Here is a 13,992-nt window from a genome sequence, read left to right on the forward strand (position 1 = left end):
AACTATTCCACACATGTAACGATGAACCAGAGTTAATGTTTTCAATCTTATTTCTCAATCAATAAAAAGATAACAACCACAACCAGGGACAGAGGACATTTTTTAAATCTTGGAACAATTGAAATGTTTTTTAAAGTGCTGATGACCGACAGCATTCAAAGGCAGCATGTTCCTGCTTTGTTTTTAAATCCTTTTAGATCGTGTTTGTATATTTACATGTTATAATATGTCAAACTGAACTGAACATTTTTTGAAGGTGGCGTCGTTCATTAAAAAAAATCAACGCGCACATTTGGACTTTTTGGCACATCGGAGTTGCCGTAGACGCGGAAGTAGCGTTGCACAAGCGGCCATCAGGGCACCGGCGTGACATTCAGCGGACTGTCGGAGCTGTGGGCTCGTGTAAAAGGAGGAATAACACCAGCCTTGCTCCGACCGAGCTGTTGTCACAATGAGACTTTTAAAAGCGGGTCTGTGTTTGGCCAGGACGCATCTTTTGTCACCAGGAGGCGTCACTGTGAAGAAGGTAACACAGAATGAGTACAACACTGACTGCAGATCTGTGGAGTGGGTTGCGTATTGATCCTCCTGTGTCTGTCTGTGTGTTGTTTCTCCAGGTGCTCATCAACAGCTGTCGGACATGCTCCTCCGGCATCATCCCCAACGAGATGATCCGCAACATCGGGATCTCTGCTCACATCGACTCGGGGAAGACCACCCTGACCGAGCGGGTCCTCTTCTACACGGGCAGGATAGCGGAGATTCACGAGGTGAGCGCCGGTTCGTGCATGTCGGGTGTATGCATCATGTATCCAGGTTAAGAGGTCACAATGTGCAGTACTCAGCTAGTGTCTCTCATGTGTGGCGTGCAGGTGAAGGGGAAGGACGGTGTTGGAGCCACCATGGACTCCATGGAGCTGGAGAGACAGAGAGGCATCACCATCCAGTCAGCTGCCACATACACAATGTGGAAGAACCACAACATCAACATCATTGACACACCAGGTACTAAAAGTTGTGCCCCCACCTGAGGCTTAAAGGGGAAAGTAATGTGCTTTATATCCCTGTCGATCAGCGGCTGAATGTAATTAAGTACATTTACTCAATTACTGTGACTTCAATTTTGAGATATCTAAACCTAACACGAGTATTTCTAATTTACTCCATGTTTATTCTTCTATTCTACTACATTCCAGGAGGAAATACTGCTCTTTTTACTCTACTACACTCATCTGGCATATGTAGATATCAGTTATAAATTAAGGTTTTACATACAACCAGAATAGCATTCAATAGAGTGTATATCTACGCCAAGGCCCAACAGCCCCCATATGAGACAATGTTTCAGTTAAAGAGAAATCAATGGAAATGTCAATGCTCTGTCTCACATTGTTAAAGAAAATCCTGAATCTGCCTCCAGATCCCATCCAGTAGTTTTTGAGAAATCTGCCAAATATCAGACAAACAAATGCTGATGAAAACATAAACCATGAATGGACATACATGAAACAGCAGATGCAGTATCATCATAACTTATGTTCACTTGTAAGGTTCAAGCTCCAGACAACTGGATACTGTATTTCCCACAATGCTATTTGGCAATATATTTTTATTAGACTCCCTGCCTGGTATTTGTCCGTAAATCAAAAGACATACAACTATTCATAAATGTTAATAGTACAGTAGCAGTAAAAAGAACTTTCTTTACATATTTTCTCTCTAAAATTTACTTATTCAAAAGGAGAATAGAACCAAATGGTTTTAGATCAAAGAGAAAGCTACAAAATGTTGTGCAAGACAAAGTAAAGGTAGATTTTCATGTCTTTCTGGACGGTCAGTGCCCCCAAAGTTAAACATGTTGTGAGGGAAACTATTTTTACATTATAATGAATGTGCATTTGCTGTTAAATACATTTATTATGCAGTTGAAATTGTAAACGCTGAGTATAAACATGCTCGGGAGTCTGCCCCCAATATTTTTTTTTTTGCAAAAGCTTCAAAATGCTACAGAAAGTAAAAGAAGAGAAGAAGTTACTGTATTGTAATAACAGGAGGGAAGAGAATCAGCTACTTCCATACTTGGGATCAAAGTATGTTGCCGCGCTCTGACACGGCAGCGAGGAGACTTTACCAGCTCCAGGACTGTTGTACTCGACTCAAAGGTCTCACCAAATCGTGTTTACTTTCCTGGATGTCTAAATGTCAACATCCGCTTTGTGTCGCCCAGGTCATGTGGACTTTACCATCGAAGTGGAGCGAGCGCTACGTGTGCTGGATGGGGCCGTGCTTGTTCTGTGTGCCGTGGGAGGGGTCCAGTGCCAGACCATGACCGTGAACAGACAGATGAAACGCTACAACGTGCCCTTCCTCACCTTCATCAACAAGCTGGACCGCACGGGTGCCAACCCCATCCGAGCCCTGCAGCAGCTGAGGTACAACATGAAACTGAGCTGGATGCTTACAGTCAGAGGTTTTGTACATTTAAGTCATTAAAAAGTATCCCATATCGTGATATTGCAGCAGAGATCCCAGATCAGACCTAAAATCAATGTGTTTTCCAGGTGTTTGTGGATGATGATCTCACTTCTACATGCATTCAGTAGGCCTTTTCTGAATGGTTGCTAATTTATCAGTCATAAATAAACCTGACATGGATACAAGCAACTATGGTTTTCCTGGATACATTTTTGTTCGTGATCATTCACATTTTCAAAAATCTTTTTCCTCAGAACTAAACTGAACCACAACGCAGCCTTTGTGAGCATCCCCATTGGCCTGGAGGGAAACATGCGTGGCATAATTGACCTTGTGCAGGAGCAGAGCATGTACTTTGAAGGGCCATTTGGGTAAGAGATTCTCCACTGGTACATTGTCCATGAAGAAAGCAGTTTCTCTCAATGTCATTTGATTATATACTTTTTTTAACAGCTACAATAGTTTATTACTGTTAGAACACAGTTTTAGTTACAGCAGAATTAAAAGACCTGTACGTGTCAGAGACAAAACAAATATGAAACCAGCTCAGACTCTTTCTTCCTCCCTGCAGTCAAAATATCCGCTATGATGAGATCCCTGCTGATTTTCGTGCCGAGGCTACAGACCGGAGGCAGGAACTGGTGGAGTGTGTGGCCAACGCTGACGAAATCTTGGGAGAGATGTTTTTGGAGGAAAAAATCCCCACCAATGACGACTTGAAGGTTTGTGACTTTCAAGAGTATTTTAAACCTATACTTGATTCATCATAGTTTAAATAACAGTTATATTTTGACTTTACAAGCAAACGAGTCTGTGTCTGAAATCAATCACTTCTCATTATAGTCAACTTTAAAGTGGGATGGCCATTTTGTAGTTCTGTGCGAATGTTTAGTGAGATTTGTTATGGACGTTTAGAATCCTACAACAACCGATGGTCTATAACCTAGCAATTTCAACCATAATGCATTGCGTTCACGCTGAATGAAAGAATATTTTCAGACAGATGTAAAGAGAGAAACAAAAGCAGCACTAAAGTTATAACCTGTTGCTCAAATGTTAAAACATTGTGGAGACTTTTCACTTTAAACCACAAATCCAGTCAATCTGCAAGTTGCGCAAGAGGAACAGTCAGGAGGTCATCACAGTCCGTCTGATTAATCCTCTGGAAACAGTGACTTTTTCTACTGAATTTCAAAGCAATCCATGCTGGTTAAGACTTTTAATATTATCAAAAATGCCCAAACTGAAAAGGCGATCCAGCAAATTCACTCTGTGCTATTTCAGTGGTCCCCAGAGTGGTGGACAAAGTCACGCTGCTTGTGTTGCTAATAAAATAAAATAATACAACGAGACATCTTTGACATCTAACTTTGATAAATTTGCGTTCAAACCAAGAGTTTGGAAAATGGACAAACAAGGCTTTGAAATTCATTCAGAATACCATAAATTACAAACCGGGACAAGAACTCGATGTGTTTGACTGAAGAATAAAAATAAAACATTAAAAGCACAGAACTGTGCCTCAGTCTCCGTCTCTTTTATTGTCTTGCAGGCAGCAATCCGCAGAGCCACGGTGCAGCGTCTCTTCACCCCAGTGTTGGTGGGCACGGCGCTGAAGAACAAGGGTGTTCAGCCTCTGCTGGACGCTGCGCTGGATTACCTACCCAACCCCACTGAGGTCAAAAACTATGCCATCCTCAATGACGAGTGAGTGGGGGTGTCCAACAGTAATAGTGGATGAAATAAGGTCTGAGAAATGTGTTAATATCAGTGTGTTTTTCATCATCTTAGAGAAACTAGTGAAACAACAAAGCTTCAAATGGACCCGACAAGAAGTGCTGTAAATCCTTTCGTTGGTCTGGCCTTCAAACTGGAGGTGAGAGATAAGTTCTGTCTCACGTCCAGTTTTTTCTCAACAGGAACGTCTCGTTTCCTCATGATTTGTTGTTCCCTCTGGTTTCTCTCTTCAACAGGCGGGAAGGTTCGGTCAGCTGACGTATGTGCGGGTGTACCAGGGCTGTCTCAAGAAAGGAGAATACATCTACAACACACGCACCAGCAAAAGGGTCAGAGTTCAGAGGCTTGTGCGTCTCCATGCCGACCAGATGGAGGTGAGAATGAACCAGCCAACCAACCAGACAGTTCCATATTTGTTGTTTAAAAGTTAAATAGCATCAAAACATGACGCGTCAAAACACTTAGGCTCCCTTTTCTTGGTTCCTGTCAAGTGTGAAGCCCTAACCCAAAATTGTGGAACAGACTGCCGCCAAATATCAATAAATCAGCTAGTTCAGTAAACGTCTCAAAAAGAAAATGTAAAACATCTTTGCTTCAGCCTTTATAGATCTTGCACTTTCCCACACTCTGCTTTTATGATTTTGATCACTTTCTTTCTTTTCAGTTTTTATACATTTTTTAATTTAATTTTCACTTTCTTTATTTCCTGTCATTCTTATTTTTCTTAAAATCTGTTCTCTTACATGAATTACATTTTATCATCATACAAACATATGTAATTGCTAAAATGTGCTCTTAGTTAGCTATATACATATTGTGTTATAAGTGATGATGTCAGCAAATTGTGAACCAAAATGTTGACTTTGGAGGGTGTTCAGGGAATTTTCTCAGTCCTGAAATTAAAAATCTTGTCATTTTTATTTCCTTTCTTCTCTTTCTATCCCGGCTGTTTAAGGATGTGGATGAAGTGTATGCAGGAGATATTTGTGCTCTTTTTGGGATCGACTGTGCCAGTGGAGACACTTTCACATCCAGGACCAGCGCTAACCTCTCAATGGTGAGAAGCTTTAATGTGTCAAAGAGTAACAAGCTTGCTCTTTGTAAGATGTGTTTGGATATTCTATCGTTACTTAACGATATAAACATCATTGTTTACCTTTTTGTGCCACAGGAGTCCATTCACATCCCAGAGCCTGTCATTTCCATGTCAATCAAGCCAGCAATCAAGGTACAAAAAAAATCCTTTTATTTTATCCATATGTTCTGCAAAAATCCAACACAAGAGTCTAAGTAGCATCAACAACTCTCTTCTATCTTGTATCCGTGCAGAACGACCTGGACAAATTCTCCAAAGGCATCAACCGTTTCACCAGAGAGGACCCGACGTTCAGAGTTCATTATGACACAGAGAGCAAAGAAACCATCATCTCAGGAATGGGCGAGCTGCATCTTGAAATCTACTCGCAGGTACCCGGTCAGACAGTGTTGAGCCTAATGATGAACTGTTAAATAATGTCCTGAGATAACTGAGGTGCACTCAGTCGTGCTTTGAGGATGCAGGTCATCCACAATGTTTTTCATATTACTACCGACACTGGTGGTATTTAGTCTGTAAGTCTGAACAACTCAACTCAGCTGGTTATAAACCTTCATGTGAGAAGTTTTTAATTACTACTTTTAACCAAAGTATTTTTTCACTATCTGTCTCCATCCAGTAAAAAATAATTTCAATATTATCTCTCTCTTCATTAAGAGTTTTTTTTCTCATGCTCAAATACATTTTCTTCTGTAAATCTAATCTGACCTGTGTGGTTTTGTCTTGGTTTGTTGATTCAGAGGATGGAGAGAGAATACAACTGTCCCTGTGTGATGGGGAAACCCAAAGTGGCTTTCAGAGAGACAATCACCGATGCTATACCGTAAGTCCAGATCTCCTAACACACACACACACATTTGTTTGGTTTCAGGCTTTTCCGTCCCATTCCCATAATTGCAAAATCTCAAGAAAGCCTGAGGGAATTTCCTCAAATTTGTTACGCATATTTACTTGGAAACTTTGGTCATTAAAGGCCACAGTGAACTCACAAAGCACATATTTCGCCTTTTGACGGAATCCTTTGACATTTGGCACGAACTTTCACTTTGACTCAAGGATTAACTCACTTGATTTTAGTAGCCAAAGGTCAAGGTCACCGTGGCCTCACAAGCTATCTTTATGTTTTTCTTGAACATGAGGGAATGTCTTCAAATTCGGGAAACTTTCACTTAAAGTTTCCCGAATTTAAGGCCTTAACTATCACAACTAAAGGCCAAATGTATTGAAGTACACTCCCCAGTCAGACGGGGGTTGGACACTTGATGTCGCTCCGCTCAGTAAACAGCCTCATCTTTATTCGTTACTTAGACTTCCACACTCTCAGATTCTCAGATGCTTTGGTGTCGGCTTTGCAGCTTGCTTTCCGAGCAAGAAAGCAGGCTGACAGGTCAAGCTGATAGTGAGCGCCCTCTGCTGGATTGAGGTGAACTACTCCTGATGTGGTTCTCGTCTGTATATCTTGAATTTGAACGAGTCTTTACAGTTTGAATATGACCTTGTACACAGCTAAAAACTGAACAGTAATGTGTATAAACAGTTTATTTTAGACAAAACAGAAACAGCCAAAAGAACAGAACAATGGAAGGATATCATGTCATTGTTTGTGACCCCTGAAATCAACCACTTCATTGGTGGTAGTGTGACGACTGTCGACAGGTTAGTTTGTGTTTAAGGGGATTTCATGGTGATGACTGTGAGGAAGCTGCTCCATCTGCAGCACTTTAACTCCCTCTGGAGGAGACCAGGTGAACAGCAGCTTCCAGTGGATGATTTCCTGCAAATAACAGACACCAGCTAATGAGACTGATTTTCACATCATAGCAGTTTAACAGTGTTTATCTTCTACTGAAGTCGTTGATGTAGAAAATAAAATTCATGCAAGATGCCTTTAATGCTGAATTTTATCAGTTTAGTTATAATGTTTTTTTCCATCTTGTTCCATGGATTATTTGCTCAGTTATATAGTTGTCTGAATGTAAATTAAAATAGTTGTAAGATACCTGGGAGATCATCTCATGCAGCAGTACATGATAGTCAAACTTCAGTTGGTCGTTCTCAGTTTCCTGCAGCAGACAAGGTAAAAACAGTCAGATATTAGAAACTGTCTAATACGGACATTATAGGTGAAATGTTCTGCTGACGCAGATTCCTTTATGCCCCTGATGACAAAATGTATTGTGAAGCTCTTTCTGTGGTCTACAGCTGAATATGGACCGACTTTGGTACAAACATTCACTTGGTCTCAAAGATAAACTGATTTAATTTCGGTGGTTGAACACCATTGTCAATATATTGATAATTTACATTTAACCAAAAAGTAGTTGGAGAAAAATGTGTACAGTGAAATTGCTTTGGTTGTCAGAGTTGCACAATTGCAGGGGTGAGGGGTAATTCTAGTTAATATGTGAAATAACGTAGTTCTCAGATATCAACATTATGAATAATCCTTTTGTAAAAGGCTTACATCAAAAAACAACAATGAACCCTATTTATCGATGGAGAGCTCAACCTACCAGCTGTGTGACGTTGGCCACCTGAGCCATGTTGTACAGTGTGTCTTCAGTGGATTCATTCAGCATGATGAAGCTGGAGGCCACGGTGCCAAGGTGCCAGAAAGGCTTCATGTCCGGGTCAATGTGACCGTAACTGTCTACAACAGGCGTGGAGTTAAAATTGTTAAACAGGAACACCGAGTTCAAACTGTGTTAAAATGCCCAAAAAGCTGCAGTTTCAGACAGTTGAAGTGCAGTCACTGTGTCAGTGTGTTGAATATGGCAGCATTATGTGGACTGTGTTGTATTGTCCTCACCAGGTAGATGTGCCGACAGCAGACTTTTGTTTGTCTTGTATTTTTGGAACAAGGCCTCCTCTTCCACTTTAGTGTTGAGTTTAGGGAGCTCCTCACACAAGGCCTGGACCTGTGGGGGGCGCTGCTGCTCTCCTCTCGGAAACAAAACCTCTGCAGTGCATTTCTCTGTTTTCTGGATCCGTAAAAAAAGAAAGAAGAGGCAAACGAGTCAGGTTTGATAAGAAAGAAGTAGAGAAGAGCGTAAAGAGCAAAGGTGTGGTCCAGATGTTACCATGGCAACCAGTGAGTCAGCGTTGCACCACCCTGATCCTCATACAACTGAATGTTTGTCTCCTTTTCGTCTAATGTTTGATAAATCTTGTCAACACTGGTTATACCTGTTCACTCCAAAGCCACAGATTATACAACTGTGACTTAAGTTGTGCAGAAGACCTTCAAACGTACAAGGGATATTCACCATCTTGTCCTTTATTCTCAAATAAAATAATTTGTTGGTGCTTTTAACATCTGGACAGAAACAATTCATATTTAGACCTACGCAATGATTGGGGCTCATGTCACTGTCGAAAATTATTTAAGAAAAAAGGCTTTTGAAATTTAATATTCAGACCCTCGGTCCAGAAGAATACAACCCAACATAGAATAAAATACATTCAAATCAAACATATATATTAAAATAGCTAAATGAATGTCTCCACAGCTGGGATCAGTAGTGTGTGCTGCAAAACCTAATACTTAATCAAACCAAGATGATTTAATTTTAATTTCATAAAAAAAAAAAAATTATGCTTAATATTTGTAAGAACAGATGAATTACTTAAGATTCACTATTTACTCAGGGCTTTATCTAAAATCATGATGATCGCTCTCTCAAAATGTGATCAAAAGTAAAATTAGTAAAACGTACATTGCTGATGAAGTCCTGCACTGAGATCTCCAGCTTATACCTTCTTCCAGAGTCTGCCACATCCTGAAAGAGACGTAAACCACAATCACAACTTGGGATTCCGCTGTATTTTGTATTTAGATCAGTTTACATGCTGATTAGAATAAAGTTGTGTTCATATTTCTGGTGTAAAGTTCCGCTGACCTCTGCGTTTCCACTGTGGACCCTGTTCAGACCAATCACCCTGTACGGTGAGCCATAGTGGGTGTTGAGGTAGTGTTGGACCACCTTGGCTGCCCGCTGAGCAGGGTAATGGTTTGGGTTCAGCTTGCCAGTCGCCATCACCTCCTCCACGGCCTCCTCCGGCTCCAACACGTTTTGCTGTCGTGGACGATGAAAGGAAATAATGAGGAGTAGAGAAGCTGGTGTCAAGCAGGGACAGACTTTGACCCTTAAGTGTCAGCAGGGTGGAGCTGTAGACTAGTGTTTAGATAAGAAGTGCTTTAGGCAGAAGGAGAACATCCATCAAAGTGGAAAAGGACATGAAACATGCAGATGATGAAGAGTTGAGCAGCTGAGAATTGAGTCTGATCTTGCCTGTAACAGAAATGCTGAGGCTCCCTGACAGTCATTTGTCAGGTGGAAAGTTGGATCTGTTCCGTGTTCAGAGTCAGCTGCTCCTCATGCAACAGGAAAGATTACTTCCTACTTCCTCTGAAACCAGACCTCTATGAGGACGGCCCCTGTTTAAAGAGACAGAGCTCTTTTCTTTCACAGTATCCACTGTACAGAACATGTAGCGATGCAAGAGAATACACCTCTCAAAATGTTTTTAGCAGTATGGATTGATCAGTCAGATCTCCCCCAGCAATTGTACATGTTTTGCAATTAGATTATAAAGAAATTCCTTATCAATTGGTGACATAAGAGTTTTCAGACACAGTTCACTTATAAGTCTGCTGAAAAATGATTTACTAGCATAGTTCATTTCTAATAACATGCATTGTAGAAATATAAAACACAATTTTAAGAAGTACATGTGTTTTTTTTTTTGTTATATGAACAAATGCATTAAGTGACATATTGGAAAAGGGTAATTATTAACAATACAATACAAACTGTATAATTTAACATATTATGTCGCCCTGCTTCAATGAATGGTTATGTTATGTCATTTCCTGTAGGTTTGATTTCACCCATAAGAAGCAGAGTGGTGGCTCTGGACAGTACGGTAAAGTTATCGGGGTCCTCGAGCCTCTGGAGCCGGAACATTACACCAAGCTGGAATTTGACGATCAGACAGTCGGCACAAATGTCCCGAAGCAGTTTGTGCCCGCCGTCGAAAAGGTGTGTGCAAATTTGACTTTAACGTGGTCACGGTCACCTTTGCAGCTGTGAAATGTTTAACATTTTAATGTTTTTGAAATCTTTTTTTTCATCTTCTCCTGTCATTGTTGCCTAATTTTTTCCCATAATGCTGCAGGGCTTCAGGGAGGCCTGTGAGAAGGGACCCCTGAGTGGGCACAAGATCTCAGGAGTCAGGTTCCTCCTGGAGGACGGAGCTCATCACATGGTCGACTCCAATGAGATCTCCTTCATCCGTGCAGGAGACGGCGCTGTGAAGCAAGGTGCGTCTTCAGTTTCTTGAGATCAGACCTCTTGTCATTTCACTTAAAGGTCCAGTGTGTAAGATTTAGGTGATAGGGATCTATTGGCAGAAATTGAATATATAACAATCCTCATGATGCTTTCACAAGTTTGTTTCATCTAAATTGTACGAGTTGTAGTTTTCTTTACCCTAGAATGGGCCCTTTATATTTAAATACTTTATACTTACATCGAGGGGACCCTCTCTACAGAGGCCGCCATGTTTTTACAGTAGCCCAGACTGGACAAACTAAACACTATTTGAGTTTTCTGACAACTGAAGGCTACCTGGTTTTCTTTCATATATGGAAGGGGAAGGGGAGGGTGAGGTGAGGGTATTCAGCTGCAACATGCAACTTCACCACTAGATGTCACTAAATTCTACACTCTTAACCTTTAATTCTGGGTCTTCTTCACCTGTGTTGTTGTCTTCACAGCGATGGAAAAGGCCAATGCGACCATCCTTGAGCCAATCATGTCTGTGGAAGTAGTAGCACCTCAGGAGTTTCAGGGAGCAGTCATTTCTGGTGTAAACCGTCGTCATGGTGTCATCACAGGACAGGACGGGGCAGAGGGATACTTCACTCTGTACGCTGATGTGAGTCCAGTTTGTGTATTTTTCACATGCACCAACTATCCTCAGTGTTTATCATCCTTCACCACTGTTTTGTACCTGAATAACTTTGGCCTGGTTCCCTCAACAGATTCCACTGAATGACATGTTTGGCTACGCTACAGAACTTCGCTCCTGCACTGAAGTAAGTTCAAACTAAAAGGGCATTTTCTCACCTGAAAGACTGAACCAACTGACATGTCTTTGTTACATTTGATCCAGTTAGTTTCACATCATAATTTATGGAGCGCACGGAAAATGTTTGTGTGTCCGTGTCATCACCTCCGTGGGCCGCGTCTACCTTTACCTGACGTTGGTTGGTAGAGTGACCTGCATCTGATATCTGCGTGTTCTCTATTAAAGGAATATTAGTCTTTACGTTTGTAAAGTAAGAACTAAACCTTGAAAAAACACAATAAGTAAGTAATACAATAGTAACAATACTATATACATGAGTGGATGCAACTCTGTGGTGCATTAGAGTGCAGATCATGTTGAGCATCCAGAGGAGGAAGAGTTTAGGTTTGGTTTAGTGGATGATAATGAGAACTGTGCGTTTGAGCTTTTTCAAGAGCAAAGTGAGAAATAAACAAATTAATAATAATTATACATCAATGTTAGTTTTGTTATTATATTGGTTATCAAGCTTTAAAAGAAGAAGACAGGAGGAGTGTGTCATTATGTTGATCTGCTCTCCTCAGCTGGATTAAAGCAGCTGTATGAGGACACAGAGTGTTTGTATTGAGAAGTCTGACGTCGTCTTCTATCATTGTTTATCTAGGGGAAAGGCGAGTACACCATGGACTACAGCAGATACCAGCCCTGCCTGCCGGCCACACAAGAAGAGCTCATCCACAAATACTTAGAGGCTACAGGACAGCTGCCTGCCAAGAAGAACAAGTGGAAGAACTGAAAACTCTCTGTTGGTTCAGTTGGACTTTTGACACCCATCCCCTCTTTAGACACATAATCTGCCCAGCATCAAGTGAGACTTGACAATAAGGCTTTAATCAGTGGAGCCACACACAACGGACATTTTACTGTTTTGCAGTTAAAGACAATATTACACTCTGATAATTGACCCCTGTGAAACAGATAATGTATTTATTACTTGTATTTTAGCACAGTTTGACCTCTTGTCTCTGCAGTCCATTGTTAAGGTGGTGATTGTTGAGGAAAGCTCAGTGTTGACTTGAGCTTGTAATGGCTTTTGTACAATGTACAGAATGGTTATGATGTAGTAATGAGTGCAGCAAAGATAAATATCATTCTTTTAAAGTGTAGCTTTGTTTTCTGTGCAGATTATTACTCACAACTTAAGATTCCTCACATGTGCAGTGCAAGTGATTAGCTCCAAAACGCATTAGAATCCAAAATCGGCAAAAAGACACAGTTTAGCACAAAAAACCAGTCAGGTATCGATGCGTCATTTCCTTCTCACCTGTCCAACAATCTCTGTTTCCTCTGCAGTCTCTGGGACACTGTTGGAATGAGCCAACATGTCGTCCGCTAAGGAAGCTTCAGGTCTGATCGTCACATTAAGGCTCCCAGTTACCCCCATTAACAAAGCCAGAAATACAATGATCTTTAAACCCATCATAGAGCACTGCAAAACAGACGCTTGAGTAAAGGAAAATGCTTCTTCTGTGAGAGAATCCGAACAAGGAAATGTCCTCTTGTCAGCGTGGTGTTATATAAAGAGGAGGAGGAGGGGGAGGAGGGGGAGGAGGGGGAGCACTGAGGAGAGACTGTCCAGACCCTGTTGCTGTTTTCCTGCCATGATCTATGTATTGCTTTCTTTCTTTATTTATTTATCGCTTAGCAAAACAATGCGACTCATTCAGGCTGTCAGCCTCCAAGTAAAGGAACAGTTATCTCAGTACAGCTGCTGCGCTTGACGCATGTGAGAACCTGATGAGCTGCAGCTTTGTTCTGGCTCCACATTGTGTTTCTGAAGCCTAATGAACACGTCCTGGTAATTTGAGTTAGTTAAAACTGTCTCCCTCTGATCTACACCAACACTTAATGGGTTCTTTCTTGGGCCATGTCTCAGTCTTCCACCAAGTTTCATTTAAATTCATTCAGTAGTTTTTGCTTCTGAAAAACAAACCAGTGGACAGTGGTCAAAATATTGTCCTTTATGGACATAATAATGCTGTTGAGTTGATCTAAGCAACATCAAGACCACAGCTTAAACTTTGTGTTCTCAAATCTACATCTACATTGTAAAATTAAAATTCTTCATGGAATGAAACCAAGATAATGTGATTTTATTTTTGATAAACCAAGAATATTAACACATAATTTATCTTAGGACTTCACCAAACAATCCCCCCACAGGGTCAAATGAGAACAACTGGATCTTGCAGTGACATTGTTTTTGTCGACTATCTGTTTAGCTCAGAGACGTTTGTCTGAGTTCTGTTGATAAGTGATGAGAGGAAGAGGAAACTGCAGAGGGAGAGAAACAGAGTGCCCTGGGACTCTTCAAACTGCTGATGAGGTGGATAACACTTTCACAGATATGGTGGATGTTGTTTTGCACAGTGGCGTCTTAACAGAGTCTATCCTGCTTTAGTTTGTCGAAGCAAAGTCCAAAACCCCAAGATGTTCAGTTTACAACAAATCCTCTCAGTGGTGACACTGATTTTATTTTATAGTTTTTCAGCCCCTGTCTCTTGCAAGTGTTTTCGGGTTGTCCATCTGTCCGTCTGTCTTTCTGCCTGCCT

General features: G+C 41.1%; 2 protein-coding genes across 3 annotated transcripts; one reads left to right on the forward strand and one right to left on the reverse strand.

Annotated features, from left to right (window-relative positions):
• Positions 1-256: 256 nt before the first annotated feature.
• gfm1 (G elongation factor, mitochondrial 1) lies at positions 257-12,546 on the forward strand. Its single transcript, XM_020088475.2, has 18 exons — positions 257-526; positions 618-770; positions 873-1,005; positions 2,228-2,432; positions 2,730-2,846; positions 3,047-3,197; positions 4,028-4,182; positions 4,267-4,351; positions 4,449-4,586; positions 5,168-5,269; positions 5,384-5,440; positions 5,542-5,679; positions 6,049-6,131; positions 10,188-10,350; positions 10,487-10,631; positions 11,088-11,248; positions 11,355-11,408; positions 12,045-12,546. The coding sequence occupies exons 1-18, from the start codon at positions 452-454 to the stop codon at positions 12,174-12,176; spliced, it is 2,247 nt and encodes a 748-aa protein (XP_019944034.2). The 5' UTR covers positions 257-451; the 3' UTR covers positions 12,177-12,546.
• lxn (latexin) lies at positions 6,833-12,953 on the reverse strand. Of its 2 annotated transcripts, none has more exons than XM_020088476.2 (7): positions 12,705-12,953; positions 9,208-9,384; positions 9,025-9,087; positions 8,118-8,289; positions 7,822-7,958; positions 7,309-7,371; positions 6,833-7,082 (listed from the first exon to the last, which is right to left on the reverse strand). In XM_020088476.2, the coding sequence occupies exons 1-7, from the start codon at positions 12,861-12,863 to the stop codon at positions 6,966-6,968; spliced, it is 888 nt and encodes a 295-aa protein (XP_019944035.1). In that variant the 5' UTR covers positions 12,864-12,953; the 3' UTR covers positions 6,833-6,965. The 2 variants fall into 2 exon arrangements, with proteins under 2 accessions (XP_019944035.1, XP_019944036.1); XM_020088477.2 differs by lacking the exon at positions 12,705-12,953 and adding an exon at positions 9,601-9,875.
• Between the last annotated feature and the right edge of the window lie 1,039 nt (positions 12,954-13,992).

Source organism: Paralichthys olivaceus, chromosome 11 (assembly GCF_024713975.1).
Source record: "Paralichthys olivaceus isolate ysfri-2021 chromosome 11, ASM2471397v2, whole genome shotgun sequence".
NCBI lineage: Eukaryota > Metazoa > Chordata > Actinopteri > Pleuronectiformes > Paralichthyidae > Paralichthys > Paralichthys olivaceus.